At 41.5% G+C, this 16,655-nt stretch overlaps 1 protein-coding gene across 2 annotated transcripts in view; it reads right to left on the minus strand.

Moving 5' to 3' along the window:
- The window catches only part of Ttc28 (tetratricopeptide repeat domain 28), a 533,351-nt gene extending 516,696 nt beyond the window's left edge, over positions 1 to 16,655 (minus strand). For both annotated transcript variants that reach the window (XM_075983715.1, XM_075983723.1), the window contains exon 1: positions 16,494 to 16,655. In XM_075983715.1, the coding sequence (XP_075839830.1) occupies positions 16,494 to 16,577 (84 nt within the window). In that variant the 5' untranslated portion in view covers positions 16,578 to 16,655. The remainder of the gene's footprint in view (positions 1 to 16,493) is intronic.

Raw genomic sequence — 16,655 nt, forward strand, 5'->3', positions numbered from 1 at the left:
TTTGTGGAAATGTCTGCTGCAAACTATGGGCCTATAGGCTGAAGATGGATGCCCCAACGGTACAGAGGAACTTTGAATGACTGTCTAGGCAGCAAGATGTCTCTGTCATTTCTAGAGTTTAAAAGTTGCTTTTTTCTTGTTTGCTTAGGTCATATTGTATCTTTTTGGAGTCTTTGATGGAGTTAAGAATAGTTAGCTATACTTATAGTTTTCCTTAGTTATGATAAAGATTATTGTAACTTTTACTTGATAACTGTTTTGTTATATGTAATTTTGCTATGTTAAAGTTAAAGCCTTTTTTTTTTTGTTTAAACCGAAAAAGGGGAAATGATGGAGGAAGGTCATTGGCTAATAAAGGAACTGCCTTGGCCCATTTTATTGGTTAGAACATAGGTAGGAGGAGTAAACAGAACAGAATGCTGGGAGGAAGAGGAAGTGAGCTCAGACTCCACAGCTCTCCTCTCCGGAGCAGACACCTCAGAGAGACGCCATGCCCCAGCTCCGACCCAGGATGGACTTAGGCTAGAATCTTCCCGGTAAGACCGGTGCTTGCAGATTATTAGAGATGGGTTGATTGGGATATCAGAATTAGCCAGTAAGGGCTAGAGCTAAAGGGCCAAGCAGTGATTAAATGAATACAGTTTGTGTGTTGTTATTTCGGGCATAAGCTAGCAGGCGGCCAGGGTGTTGGGAACGCAGCCCCGCCGCTCTTATTACTACACATACATAGAGAGAGTAGGTGGAGTCAAGCAGATGCCAGTCAGACAGGTTCAGAGGAAACAAGACATGTAGAAAATGAGGTAAAACCACAGCTACATGGTCATACATACACTAACAGAAAAGAGTTAATTTTAGATTTAAGAGCTAGCTAGAAATACTCCTGAGTCACTGGCCAAACACAGTATTGTAATTAATATAATTTCTGTGTGATCATTTGGATTTAGGTAGTCAGGAAATGCAGTCTCTATTTACAAATGGCATCCAAATATTTGGGAAATTTTTCCTCATAAGGCCATAAAAAAGGATTCAGAAAAAGATACAGATATACAGTAAAGACAGAATCAGACAGAAATTTTTAAAAAACCTCTAAACAGTTTACAGTGTGTTTAAAAATATACATAGGCTTGGGAGAAAAAAAGATAGAGAAGGTCCTTTAAAAAAAGAAATAGAGTAGCCAGACCTGGTGGCACATGTCTTTATCCCAGCACTTGGGTGGCAGAGGCAGGAGGATCTCTGTGAGTTCAAGGACAGACTAGTCTACAGAGTGAGAGCCAGGACAGACAACAAAAAGATGGGAAATACAAAAATAGTCTGGATTATAAATATTATTGTATTTTCTTTTAATTGTTTTGAGCTAACTACAGGGCTCTACAGGCTGTTAAGCTAAACAAACATATATTTTAAAGGTATCTTGACTTCAAAATTTAAGTCTAAGGATATATGACTTTGGAAAAGAGGTTCTGTTTTCACAGAGGACAGAAAAGTATGGATTCCTTACTGGCTAATATGGCTTGATCAAACAAGACTCCCTGAAGGGATGGCCCAGGTGATTCACAATAGCTTCAGGACTACTGGCTGAGATGGACCACACAGGTTACCCCCATGAAACACCTGGTTAACAGGACACCCAATCAACAGGAAGTAGTCTAAAATACTACGCCCAAATTCCCAAATATTGTTTATGTTTTCATATAAAGGGGGTTGATTATAAATACTTAATGGTCACAGTCAGGGTCTTTCTAAAAAGGGGGAGGCTATGATATAGAAATACTACATTGGTATGGACTTTGATTTATTGATACAAATTTAAGGTCAATTTTGTTATATGTATATTTCTATTCTTGTTTAAGGTATTATGTTTATACAGCTCATTTTAAAATGCAATGTATAGTTAAAAATTATTGATTAATAGATAATCATCTAAACAGTCAAACTAGTAGTCATGTTAGGCTTTCTGGATATACAGAAATATATTTCAGATGGATAGGTATTCTTCAAACCTTTCAAATAAATATTACATTTAAAATGTTTTAAGAACTTAAACTTTTCTCAACAGTGAGATATGTCTGCTTCTGAAAGCACCAACTACTTCAGAGAAATTGATGGGCATTGAAGAAACTCATTATATAATTTGCCTTCAATGTGACCCGCTAGCCATTTGGGCAAGAAACTATTCTTGGCTGGAATTATTGATGGCATGCTGTATTAACTGGACATGCAGGATCCACAGAAAAATGACTGCTGGACTTTCCAAATGATGGGATGATCTTTCAGGGTTCCTGCTTCACAGAAGAAAATGCTAGACATTCTGCAGGACACAGAAGAAAGCAACTGGCAAACTTTGCCAGTGAAGGTAGAACAGATCACAAAATTTCCTGCTTCAGTGAAACGATATTATGGGCCTGTAGGCTGAAGATGGATGCCCCAACACTACAAAAGAACTGTCCAGGCAATGAGATGTCTTTGTCATTTCTATAACTTCTAGTTGCTTACAATGCACTTCCTATTTACTTACATAACCTTATATCCTTCTGGGGTCTTTGATGGAGTTGAAGACTAGATAGTTATAATTATAGTTTTCCTTAGATATAATAAAAGATAAATTAGATATAAAACTTTAAGCTCACAAAGACAGAGCATAATATTTTCCTTAATATGCCAAATGTAAATGGACTAAATATTATAACTATAATTCATGCTTGATAACTGTTTTGCATATGTAATTTTACTACATTAAAGTTAAAACCTTCCTTGCCAGGCAGTGGTGACACATGCCTTTAATCCCTGCACTTGGGAGGCAGAGGCAGGCAGATCTCTGTGAGTTCGAGACCAGCCTGGTCTACAGAGTGAGTTCCAGGACTGGCTCCAAAGCTACTGAGAAACCCTGTCTCAAAACAAAACAAAACAAAAACCCTTTTTAATTAGACATAAAAGGGGAGATGATGTGAGATATCCTTCTGTATATGTGTTGATGAAAAAGCTGTTTTGGCCAGTGGCTTAGCAGAGTAAAACCAGGCATGAAATCCAAACAGAGATACATAAAGAGAATAGAAGTCAAGCAGCTGCCAGTCAGCTGCCAAGAAAACAAAAAATGTATAAAATGAGACAAGGCTGCAGCCATGTGGCAATATTTAGACTAATAAAAGCAGGTTAATGTGTAAGAGCTAGCTAGGAATACACGTAAGACATTGGTCAAACAGTGCAGTAATTAATATAGTTCTGTGTGATTATTCAGGTCTGGGTGTCTGGGAAATGAAAGAGCAGTCTTCATACTACAGTCTGTTAGGTATTAGTTTCAGGAGACCCAAAAAAAAAATACTGTGAACTTCCAGTTAAGGTAAGGGTTCATGGGAATCAGATAAACAAGGTTGTTTGGGCTGAAGTTCAATTCAACTCACAATGGGCCTAGGTGGGTTCCTAAACTCATCCTGTGGTTATTCCCCAGTTTTATAATGTAAAACTGGCATAGATACATTTAAAATTGGCAGAATCCCCACAGCAGGGATAGAGAAGAAGAACCCATTTAATAATAAAGAAATAAAATAAATTAAATTAAAAACTCAATGCTTTAAAAACTTATGTTTACTGTTTTTGTTTTGTTTCGTTTTTGGGGACAGAGTTTCTCTGTGTAACAGTCCTGGCTGTCCTGGAACTCACACTTATAGATGGGGCTGCCCTCAAACTCACAGAGATCTGTCTGCCTTTGTCTCTTGTGTACTGGGATTAAAGGTGTGTACCACCTGGCCGTTTACTGATATTTCAATATATACATATGTTATCTGGTGTTTGCAGTTATGAAAAAAATCTCAAAGTTGTAGTAGGAGCTGTGGGCTGCATTCCTGCCACCTGGCTCCCACCTGCCTGGCTAGCTCATGCCCCAAAATAACAACACACAAACTGATAGGGGAGAGTCTTCTGTTTTTTGGTAATTTCATTGGTTAAAGAGACTGCCTTGGCCCTTTGATAGGAAAGAAAATTAGGTAGGCAGAGTAGACAGAACAGAATTCTGGGAGAAAGAAAGCCGAGTCAAGCAGTTGCCATCACCCGACACAGACGCAGGTTAAGAATCTCCCTGGTAAGCCACCAGCTCGTGGTGATACACAGATTATTAGAAATGGGCTAATCAAGATGTGAGAATTAGCCAATAAGAGGCTGGAATGAATGGGCCAGGCAGTGTTTAAAAGTATACAGTTTTCCATGTAATTATTTCGGATGTAAAGCTAGCCAGGTGGCAGGATGCAGCCCCGCCAATCCCACTACAGAGTGGCGCTCCAACATGATGGACTAAATCCACTTAAAAACCTGAGAGGGCTTTTTTAAAAAAGGAAGAGTTTCACACAGCTTTTGGTTGTTTATGGGTGGCTTGCTGCAAAGAAGAAATTTTCCTGACTCAGCAGCAGGAAAAAACTGGCTCTTTTAAAATGCCAGCTTTCTGGGCTGTGCTGCCATTGTGATCTCTGTCTGGCTCCTGTGGGAGACAGAGCTTTTGAATGGGGTTTTTGTCATTAAAATGCTTGCTTGCTTGGTGGCAATGTGGACTTGCTGTGTGCCTGGAACTGTGCTCGGCTCATGGGCACCAAATGGCTGAGGAAGAAGCAGCTCTGGCTCTGCTCCGCCATGCTGAATTGTGCTGACCTCAGGTGGGAACTACCATAATTACCGTAATAACAGCGCAGTTAAGGTTTAGACTGGGCAGGACACAGGTGGTACTGTATTACCTCTACATGATGCAACTTAAGTTTTTAAGAAGTGCTTAGGGGCTGGAGAGATGGCTCAGAGGTTAAGAGCATTGCCTGCTCTTCCAAAGGTCCTGAGTTCAATTCCCAGCAACCACATGGTGGCTCACAACCATCTGTTATGGGGTCTGGTGCCCTCTTCTGGCCTGCAGGCATACACACAGACAGAATATTGTATACATAATAAATTAATAAATATTAAAAAATTATTTTTAAAAAAAGAAGTGATTAACATTTTAAGAAATGCTCCTGGAGCACCGGACTGAAATCTCAAGGTCCAAATCAGGAGCAGAATGAGAGAGAGCACGAGCAAGGAACTCAGGACCGTGAGGGGTGCACCCACACACTAACACAATGGGGATGTTCTATCGGGAACTCACCAAAGCCAGCTGGCCTGGGTCTGAAAAAGCAAGGAATAAAACCGGACTAGCTGAACATAGCGGACAATGAGGACTACTGAGAACTCAAGAACAATGGCAATGGGTTTTTGATCCTACTGCAGATACTGGCTTTGTGGGAGCATAGGCAGTTTGGATGCTCACCTTATTAGACCTGGATGGAGGTGGGTGGTCCTTGGACTTCCCAAAGGGCAGGGAACCCTGATTGTTCTTCGGGCTGACAAGGGAGGGGGACTTGATCAGGGGAGGGGGAGGGAAAAGGGAGGTGGTGGCGGGGAGGAGACAGAAATCTTTAATATAGAAAAAAAGAAAGAAAGAAAGAAAGAAAGAAAGAAAGAAAGAAAGAAAGAAAGAAAGAAAGAAAGAAAGAAATGCTCCTGGATAGTAAAAAAATTAGATTCACAATAGGACAGATTCAGACATAGGCTTGGGAGAGAGAAGAAAAAAATATAGAGAATAAAGTTAATGCCTTTAAAAAAAAGGGTAAAGTCTTTAAAGAGACAGAATAAAGTGATAGAGTAAAAATAAGCCACGTAAAAATGGAAAATTCACAGAGAGTCTGGATTCTTTGTATTATTGTGTTTTCTTTAAAGTTTTTGACTGTGAAGGAGCTAAGTACAGAGAAACATTTCATTATATGGGCTGCCAATTGGAACCAGAATGGATATCATAAGGGTATTATGACTTCAGAATTTGGGTCTAAGGATATGATGCTTTGGAGAGGGTCTTCTTTTGTTTTCACAGAGGATGAGACCCTATGGATTGTTTCTATCCCAATATGGTATGATAGACCACGCCCTCCTGAAAGATTGCTGTGAACACCTTCAGAAAATTACTTCACTCAACTGACAACTGAGATGAACTTAGCACACAGGTTATACCATGAAAGACCTGAATAACAGTACTCCCATTCAGCAGGAAGCAGTTTAGAGAGAAATAACTGCGCCCATATTCCCAAATATTGTTTATAATTGTTCTTTTACAATAAAAGGGGGATATGATATAGGTATGAATAATTTGCATTGGTATGGATTTTAAGGTCAATTTTGTTATATGTATATGTATTTCTGATCTTCATTTTTAAAAATGTAATGTATAATTAGAAATATAGGGGGCTGGAGAGATGGCTCAGCGGTTAAGAGCATTGCCTGCTCTTCCAAAGGTCCTGAGTTCAATTCCCAGCAACCACATGGTGGCTCACAACCATTTGTAATGAGGTCTGGTGCCCTCTTCTGGCCTTCAGGCATACACACAGAAAGAATATTGTATACATAATAAATAAATAAATATTTTAAAAAAAAGAAAGAAAAAAGAAATATAGGTTAATGGATAATCATCAATAATAGTCAAGCTTGTAGTCATGTTAGATTTTCTAGATATATAGAAATATATTTCAGTTAAATAGGCATTCTTCATATCTTTCAAAGACTGCAGAATATGGCATTTAAAATGTTTTAATAACTTAGGACTTTTCATGACAATGAGACACATCTGCTCCTGGCAGTACCAATCTACTTCAAGAGGAAGATGGGCATCGAAGAGGCTCCTTATGGAGTTTGATAGCCATTTGGGCAAGAAACTGCTCTTGCCTGGACTGTTGCATAAACTGGACACAAAGAACCCACAAAAAGAGGACTGCTGAACTTGCCTAACGGTGAGATGGTCTTTTGGGGTTCCTGATTCATGAAAGAGTCTGTAAGACATTCTTCAGGACACAGCAGATAGTGACTAAACTGCCTTTGAAATTTCCTGCTTCATGGAAATGTCTGCTGGAAACTATGGGCCTGTAGGCTGAAGATGGTTGCCCCAATGGTAAAAAGAACTTTGGGTGACTGTCAGGCAGCGAGATGTCTCTGTCATTTCTAGCGTTTTGGACTTCTTGTTTACTTAGGTAGTTTTATATCCTTCTGGAGTCTTTGATGGAGTTGAAGAATGGATAGTTATAGTTTTCCTTAGTTATGATAAAAGATAAAATAGATATAAATATTGCAACTGTAATTCTTGCTTGATAACTGTTTTGTTATATGTAATCTTACTATGTTAAAGAGAAAGCCTTTCTTTTTTGTTTAAACAGAAAAAGGGAAAATGATGGGGGAGTTTTATGTTTTGTGTTAATTTCATTGGTTACAAAAAGAGACTGTCTTGCCCCTTTGATAGGAAAGAAAATTGGGCAGGCGGAGTAGACAGAACAGAATGCTGGGAGAAAGAAAGCCGAGTCAAGCAGTTGCCATCACCCGACACAGACGCAGGTTAAGAATCTCCCTGGTAAGCCACCAGCTCGTGGTGATACACAGATTATTAGAAATGGGCTAATCAAGATGTGAGAATTAACCAATAAGAGGCTGGAATGAATGGGCCAGGCAGTGTTTAAAAGAATACAGTTTCCATGTAATTATTTTGGGGTATAAGCTAGCCAGGTGGCCAGGAGCTGGGGCGGCAGGGAAGTGGCCCGTTGCTCCTCTCAACAACAAACTGTATTCATATAAACACTGCTTGGCCCATTAGCTCCAGCCTCCTACCAGCCAACTCTCACATCCTTATCAACCCACCTCCATTAATGTGTGTAGCACCACGAGGTGGTAACCCTCCAGGAAGATTCTAACGTATGGCCATCTTGGGCTGGAGCTTCATCATGTCTGACTTGGAGAGGAGAGGCATAGCTTCTGCCCTGGAGAGCAGCAGCATGGCATCTGCCTCACTTCCTCTTCCTCCCAGCATTATGTTCTGTTTACACCACCCACCTATGTTCTAACCTATCAGGCCAAGCAGTTTCTTTATTAATTAACCAATGACCTTCCTCCATCACAAAGTCATTCTAAAAATAAACATAACTTACTTTTGTTTTTGAGACACGTTCTCACTACAATAGCACTGGCTGGTCCGAACTTGTTACATAGACTAGGTTGTTGTCAAACTCACAAGAGAACCACCTACCTCTGTCTCTCAAGTATTGGTGCAAAAGGTCTGCACACTTTGTTATTTTATTGATTATTATCAGGAAACTCATACATTAAATTGCATAATCCATTCACTTTCTAAGAGAATCTGGCTGATAGGTCAAATATAAGTTAAAAAATGGCCTTAAAGGTCAGGCAGTAGTGATGTAAGGCAGGCAGATCTGTGTGAGTTTGAAGACAGCTTGGTTTACAGAGCAAGTTCCAGGACAACCAGGGCTACACAGAGAATCCCTGTTTTAGAAAAATAATTGAAAAAGGCTTTAATGGAGCTGAGAAGATGGCTCAGGACCCAAGTTAGCATCATCAAAACCCACATAAAGCTAGGCATGGCCATTCCTGTGGAGACAGGTTCAGGAAGAGATCATGACTCAAAAAATAAAAAAATAGCCTAGCATGGCTGTGTGTGTTGGGTAGGCACAAGTTAATTTGAGAATTGTCTGGTCTAAATAATGAGTTCCATGACAGCCAGAGATTTGTAGGGAAACCCTGTTTGATGGTTTAAGAGAATATCTCCCATATATTTGAATTCTTGGTCACTATTGAGAGGTATGGCCTTGTTGGGAAAAGTGCGTAACTGGGGGTTCAAAGCCCAAGCCAGGCCCAGTGGCTCTCTCTTCCTGCTTCCTTCTCATAAATCTTTATAGAACTCTCAGCTACTTGTCCAATACCATATCTGCCTGCCTGCTACCATGCTTCCCTCCATGATGGTAATGGATCAAGCCTCTGAAATTGTAAACAAGTTCCATCTAAATGCTTTATTTTTTTATTGTTTTATTGTTGTTCTGTTTCTCTATGCAGCCCTGGCTGTCCGAGAACTCACTTTGTATACCAGGCTGGCCTTGAACTCAGAGATCAACCTGCCTCTACCTCCTGAGTGCTGGAATTAAAGGTGTGTACCACCACCACCTGGAAAATGCTTTGTTTTTATAAGAATTTCAATGGTCATAGAACACTAATATAAACCTCTGTAGAAACAAATAAAAATTTAAAAAACAATAAATACACTCAACACCAACCTCTGGCCTCTACAAACACATGCACAAGCAATGTATAAACACACACACACATGCATGCACACATAAATATATCACACATCCATACATACATACACACACACACACACACACACACACACACACACACACACACACGTTGCCTTTGCCCCTTGGCCATCATTTTGTAAATCACATGAAGTCACTTTCCACTCACCAGGTTAATCTTTATTTTATTTTTATTTTATGTTTATGGGTATTTTGCCTGTATGTATGACCATGCACAGTATATGTAGTGTCCATGGAGTCCAGAATAGGCTGATGGATACTCTAGAATTGGAGATACATAAGGTTTGAGCTGTCATGTAGGTGCTGGGATTTGAACTTCAGTCCTCTGGAAGAGTCACAAGTGGTCTTAACTGCTGAACCATCTTTCCGGTCTCAAATTAAATTATTCCTATGGCTCAGGTCATTTTCAAATTATTACATTGGCCAAGGATACAACTCAGTTGATAAACAAAGCTAAGGGTTTAATACCCAACTCTATATAAAACCAGGTTTTGTGGTACATGCCTGTAACCCCAGCAATCAGGAGGTAGAAACAGGAGAACCAGAAGTTCAAGAACATCCTTGGATCCACAGCAGTCTAGAAAGAGACCCTGTCTCTAGGGAGAAGGATATCATATGAATAAACAAAGGCTGTTTGCTTTATACTTTTTCTCTTTTGAAAATACTCAACTATTTGTTCATTTTATGTGTGTGTGTGTGTGTGTGTGTGTGTGTGTGTGTGTGTGTGTAAAAGTATTGTACAACATACATATAGTGCCTATGGAGACCAAAAGAGACTACCTACCAGATCCCCTGAAAACAGAATTATAAGCAATTGTGAACCGAATGCTGGTGCTGGGAACCAAACCACATCCTCTGAAGATCAGGAGCTCTAAATCACAGAGTCATCCCTTCAGATTCTTCCCTTGAGACCTCATTCTGTAATCCACCTGGTATGGAAATCACTATTGAGCCATGGCTGGCCTCAAATTCACAGTAATTACCTCAGTTTCCCAAAGATATGTGTGTGTGTGTGTGTGTGTGTGTGTGTGTGTGTGTGTGTGTGTGTGGTTTTTTGAAGCAGGGTTTTTCTGTATTACAGTCCTGACTGTCCTGGCATCTGCTTTGTAAACTAGGCTGACCTTGAATTCACAGAAATCTGATTGCCTCTGTCTCCCAAGGGCTGAGATTAAAGGCGTGTTACCACTGCCCAGCCTGTTTTAAAGATTTTTTAAAAATATTGTATTTATTTTATGTGTATTTGTGTGACTGTATTTGTAAATCATGTGAATGCCTGGTACACTGAGAACCCAGAAGAGAACACTGGATCCCCTAGAACTAAAATTACAGACTGCAGTGAGCCCCCAGATGGGTGAGAGAACCCCAGCCCAGGTCATCTAGAAGATGAGCAAGTGTTCTTAAATATTGAGCCATCTTTTCCAAGTCGTATACTTTTCAAAACAAAATAATGTTGTTGGGGAGTCAGTTTACTGCATAAACAAGAAGACTGAAGTCAGGTCCGGCAGTGGTGGCACATGTGTTGAATCCCAGCATTTTGGAAGTAGAGGCAGGCAGATCTCAGTGATTTTGAAGCTAGCTTGGTCTACAAAGACTTCCAGTACAGTCAGGACTGTTACTCAAGGAAAACATGTCTCAAAAAAAGAAAAAAAGAGGAAGGGGGAGGAGGAGTTGGAGGAGGAAGAGGGAGGAAGAGGAAGAGGAGGGGTTGGAGGAGGAAAAGGGAGGAGGAGGAAGAAGAGAAGTTGGAGGAGGAAGAGAGAGGAGGAGGAGCAGGTTCTGTGTCCGCAGAAATCTACATAAATGCCAAATGGTTACAGCAGCCCACATGTAATTACAGTCTTGGAAAGTGGAGACAGGGTATTTCCACAAGCTGGCTATGGGTTGAGAGACCCTGCCTCACTGAATAAAAGAAGAATGGCTGAGGATAGTTGGTGGAGGGAGTGAGCCGCTTGTTGGTTTGTGGCTGCCCAGCCCCGAAATAATTACACAGAAACTGTATTAATTAAATCACTGCTTGGCCCATTGGCTCTAGCTTATTATTGGCTAACTCTTACATATTAATTTAACCCATCTCCATTAATCTGTGTATTGCCACGTGGCAGTGGCTTACCAGCAAAGTTTCGGCATGTCTAACTCTGGTAGCAGCTCCATGGCGTCTCTCTAACTCTGCCTTCTTCCTCCCAACATTCCGTTTAGTTTTCCCTGCCTAGTTTTGTTCTTCCCTGCCATAGGTTCAAAGCAGTTCTTTATTCATTAACCAATAAAAGCAACACATAGACAGAAGGACCTCCCACACCAGAGGATGAATCTTGAGACCAACCTCAGGCATACATGTGCATGCATTCACATGCATACCTGCCCACATTAAAAAAAAACACAAACCACATACAAACACATGAAAACTGAAAAAAGAAAGTCAAACAAATGGGGAGTGGTGATATATACATGTAGTCACAGTTCATCTTGAGGCTGAGGGAAGAGGGCTGCTTGAACCAAGGCCAGCTTAGGCAGCATACCAAGAATCCATCTCAAGTTCTGCTCCCGGTGATCTTGCCTGTGTTGAGCTATCACACCACAGTGAGTGGGATCTTTAAGGATTATTTCCTTTAGTTCCTTTCATTAAAAATATTTTCAAAGGTCATCCAAATTGTGTTATATATTAATCAGTACTTCCCTTTTCTCTTGGGCAAAAGATTCCACAGTATGAGTGTTCAATGCTAACCATACAGTAGTTAGTTCATATACCTGATGCTGCTATCACTTCTCAGCTATCACCAATACCAAAGCTGTGAACATTCATACAAGTTGTTGTTAGAGCTAGAGCTACTGAACTGTCAAAGGACATGGGTCCCTTTTCATTCCAGTGACACATGAGCTATTTCTGCACATCCTCCCTCTCATTTATGTCAGGCTTTTTCAGTTCAGCAGCAGTAAAGCACAACACATCATATTGCAGCTGTATCCCAAACAACCAACAAGCTATATACTTCCACTGTTTTTGGACATTTATTTATCTTCTTTAAGAAGTAGCTATCCATGTGGTTGAAAAGATAGTTCAGCACTTAAGAGTATTTGCTTCTCTTCCAGAGGACTTGAGTGCAGTCCCAAAATCCAGATCAGGTGGCTCACTCCATCCGCTAACTCCAGCTCCAGGGGAATTCAACCACAAATATCTACACACATGCACACACGCACACACATGCGCGCACACACATATACACTTAAAAATTATAAGAAATAAAATATTTTATTTTTTTTGTCTCTCTGTGCATCTCTGGCTATCCTGGAACTCACTCTGTAGATCCACCTGTTTCTGCCTCCCAAGTGCTAGGATCTGAGGTGTGTGCCACCATGCTTGGCTTACAAAACTAAATCTTAACTCAATTCAACTGTGATTGAAATCAAAGACACACCTCCAGATGTGACTTGGAAAGCATCTCCAAAGAGCTTTAACTGAGGAAAGAAAACCCATCAGGTGGGTTTGCTCTTAGACTGTCGAAAAGAGCTGAGCCCCTGTGTCCATCTCCCACCTCCTCTTGCTATGTCTTCCCCACCAAAGACTATACCCTCAAACATAAACCTTCCCTGAAGTTACTTCTAGTCAGTGGTCAGAACAAGGATAAAAGGACCTAACACAACACTAAAGAAAATATTTCAAAGTTCTTTTGTTTGTTTTTCAAGACAGGGTTTCTCTTTAGCTTTGATGCCTCCTGAGCGCTGGGATTAAAGGTATGTGCCACCATTGCCCGGCCAAAGTTTTATTTTTTTCAATAAGCTTTTAAAATCTTTTTTAGATTATAATTGCAACATGTCCCCCTTCCCTTTCCTAGATCATACCATCCCACACATCCCCTCCTTGCTCTTTCATATTCATGGCCTTTTTACATTATTTGTTATTACATAAAGGTATGTATATTCACATATATAAATATATATTCATACACATAAATACAACTGCTCAGTCCACATATTATTACTCATATGTATGTTTCCAGGGCTGACACTGGGTATTGGATAACAAACCAGTGTGTTTGTCCCTGATGAACATTACTTCTCTTGCTCCCAGCATTCCTTAGCTGTCTGTAATTCTTTGTCTAGAGCAGAGGCCTCCTGAGCTATTCCCCTTCCTCTTTAGCATGACCATTTGTATCATAATGGGTGTAGCTTATTACTAGAAGACATAATCTCACAACAAACTCCTTTTCCTCTGGCTCTTACAATCTTTCTGTCCCCACTTTCCACAATGTTCCCTGAGTCCTAGGTGCAAGGGTTGTGCTGTAGATGTATCCACTGGGAATAAAGCTTTTCTTTTTTGGTTTCTGGGGGGTTTCGTTTGTTCGTTTGTTTTGTTGTTTTAAAGACAGGGTCTCTCTATCTAGTCCTACTATCCTGAAACTTGCTATGTAGAATAAGCTGTCCTCAAAGTTGCAAAGATCCTCCTACCCCAGCCTCCCAAGTGCTCGAATTAAAGATGTGTGCCACCACACTTAGCAGGAATAGCGCTTTTTCAGAAGGTAGTTTAGTGTATGTGTTGCCTGAATGTGTGAACACAGGTACACTGATCTGTAAATGTTTTTGAGGTGGCAACAAGGTGCAGACTTTGGGTGTCTTCTCCAGTTGCTTTCTACCCCCTTACCTCTATCCACCACCACCCCCACACACACACATACTATGTAGCTCTGGCTGGCCTGGAACTCTCTATGTAGACCAGACTGGCCTCAAATGCATAGAGATTTACCTCCTGAGTAATGGCTATGCGTATGTGTCACCATGCCAGGATTTCTCCACCTTATTTTTTTCTAAATATTTATTTATTATGTATACAATATTCTGTTTGTTTATTATTTATACAATATTCTGTCTGTGTGTATGCCTGCAGGCCAAAAGAGGGCACCAGACTCCATTACAGATGGTTGTGAGCCACCATGTGGTTGCTGGAAACTGAACTCAGGACCTTAGAAAGAGCAGGCAATGCTCTTAACCTCTGAGCCATCTCTCCAGCCCCATCCACCTTATTTTTTAAGAGATTTCTCTCCAAACCTAAAGCCCACTGTTTCAAATAGGCTGGCTGGCTACTGAGCACCAGAGATGCACCTATCTCTATAACCTAACTCTTAATTTGGGGCTTACTGGTCCATACCACCTGGCCTAATTTTAGGGGGAAGTTGGAGGTATAACTTGGGTCCTTTTGCTTGCACAGAAAGCACTTTACCCACAGAGCCATCTCCCCAATCCCTAAAGAAAGTATGTTTTGCCAGGCGGTGGTGGTGCACACCTTTAATCCCAGCACTCAGGAGACAGAGGCAGGCGGATCTCTGTGAGTTCGAGGCCAGTCTGGTCTACAAGAGCTAGTTCCAGGACAGGCTTTACAGCTACAGAGAAACCCTGTCTCGGAAAAAAAAAAAAAAACCAAAGTATGTTTCTTTAAAGGAATCAACAAAAAGCAACAAAACAATACATTACACCATTTTATTTTTCAGTCTTTCTTCTCCAGATGCAATCTCAGATCCAATCATCCTATCTTATACTTGAATCTCTATTTCCTGAAGAGAAATCAACTAAATGAAATACAACTACATGGAGGAAAAAGAATGCATAGTTTCAAGCGATTGTAGTTCTGGCAAGAAAAAAAAACATTCAAGAAAGTAACTGCCAACTTCCCTGAATAAATAATAACTCAGATTTCCTTGAATGAAGATGCAAATATTGGTGATGAAGAGATGACTTCATGTTTAAGAGCAATGCTGCTCTTCCAAAGTGTCAGAGCTCTATTCTCAGCGCCCAGTTTACAACTCACAACCAAAGCCCTCTTCCAGCCTCTGCTGCATGTACATATGTGCAAACAAAACACTCAATACATAAAAAATATTTTTAAGGAAAATGTAGCCAGGTAGTGGTGGTGCACACTTTTAATCCCAGCACTCCAGAGAAGAGGCAGATGGATCTCTGTGAGTCTGAGGCCAGGCTGATCTACAGAGTGAGTTCTAGGACAGCCAAGGCTACACAGAGAAACCCTGTATCAAAAAAAAAAAAAAAAAGAAGAAGAAGGAGGAGGAGGAGGAAGAAGAAGAAGAAAAGAAAGAAATGTAAATGTTTGCGTGTCTCAAAATAACAAAAATTCTAGAGGACTACCTTCAAATAAAAAAAACTGCATTTTTTTAACTTTGAATTTTTAAATTTATTTTATTCTCTGTGTACGTGTATGTTTGTGTAAGTGTTGGTACACCTGTGAGGAAGTCAAAGGACAACTTGCCAGAGTCCTTTCTATCCTACTGTGTGGGTCCCAGGGATCCAACTCAGATGCCTGGTGGCAGGAACCTTTACCCACTGAGACATACCCCTGACGCTCAGAACTCACTTTAATCTGGCCAGGATATTCAGACATGATCCTTTATACTAATCAACACATACCTTGCTTTTTCTCAATTACACTGGAAACACCACTTTATAGACAGTCACAAAAGTTAACCTGGAAGCTGAGAAAAATCATATACAAAATAAAGCTGACAGATATTTCTCTCAAAAGGCACTTGCAGTAGCTCAAGTGTTTCTAGGTTGCAACTCCAGAGTCATTTAGTTCTGCAAATATTTACTAAACATTTACCACATGCTAGGCACCATGCAGAAGTAAAAACAGAGACCAGTCACAACTTCGAGGGCTTGATAAAAATTCAAAATCTCCTCTGCCTTGAGAAATCAGTTGGTACGTGTTTCTTGGCACAGTGTGTGGCCTATATTTTAATAAAGTGCTCCAGATTATTTCTATACCCTGGCTAATTAGTGGCTTGGACAAACAAACAAAAACCCAAAAAGCAAGAAAACAGCACAGAGTTCAGGGAGAAAGACTGCTCCAGCCAGGCAAAGTAAATTTCGCTCAGCATCTTTCACGCTGACACACACCCAACCACTGTGAAGCCCAGGCGGACCTAAAGCTTTCCAGTAACTGTAGGTGATGAGGCACCAACAACCTCGTCGCCAGCTCCCTACCAGCAGCACCGGGGGCAACACCTGAGCCTGCGGGCGTCTGCACCGCGCAGCCGAGGTGGGCCGGGTGCCCCCAGGCTGTCCCGCTCCGAGGGGCGGGGCAGAGGAAGAGGAGGAGCGGATCTTAGGTGCCCGCTGCATTCCAAGCCCCTCGCGAGGCACACACAGCCGTGGAAACTGAGGCAGGCGGGCAGATGCCGGGACGGGTCTGCCTAACGGTTCGCAGCGGGGTTCGAACCCCGAAGAGCGGGGGGCCTCTACCTCCAAGTCACTCCTCAGCCGCCGAGGCCCGGCCCGGCTTGCACCGACGGAGTTTCACAAAGAAAGTCTCCCGGCCCGCGCCCCGCTCACACTCACCGGCGCCGGCGGAGACTCAGGCTCCCGCCGCCTGCGACTCCGCGCCGAGCCGGGCTCGGGCGCCAGCGTCAGCGGCTGTTCCATCCCCGCGGGGCCCGTCAGCGTCCGCCCAGAGCTAACGGTCCCGCCGGCTAGGCGCGCGCACCGCTCCCGCGCGCCATG

This window comes from Microtus pennsylvanicus, chromosome 1 (assembly GCF_037038515.1).
Source record: "Microtus pennsylvanicus isolate mMicPen1 chromosome 1, mMicPen1.hap1, whole genome shotgun sequence".
Classification (NCBI taxonomy): domain Eukaryota; kingdom Metazoa; phylum Chordata; class Mammalia; order Rodentia; family Cricetidae; genus Microtus; species Microtus pennsylvanicus.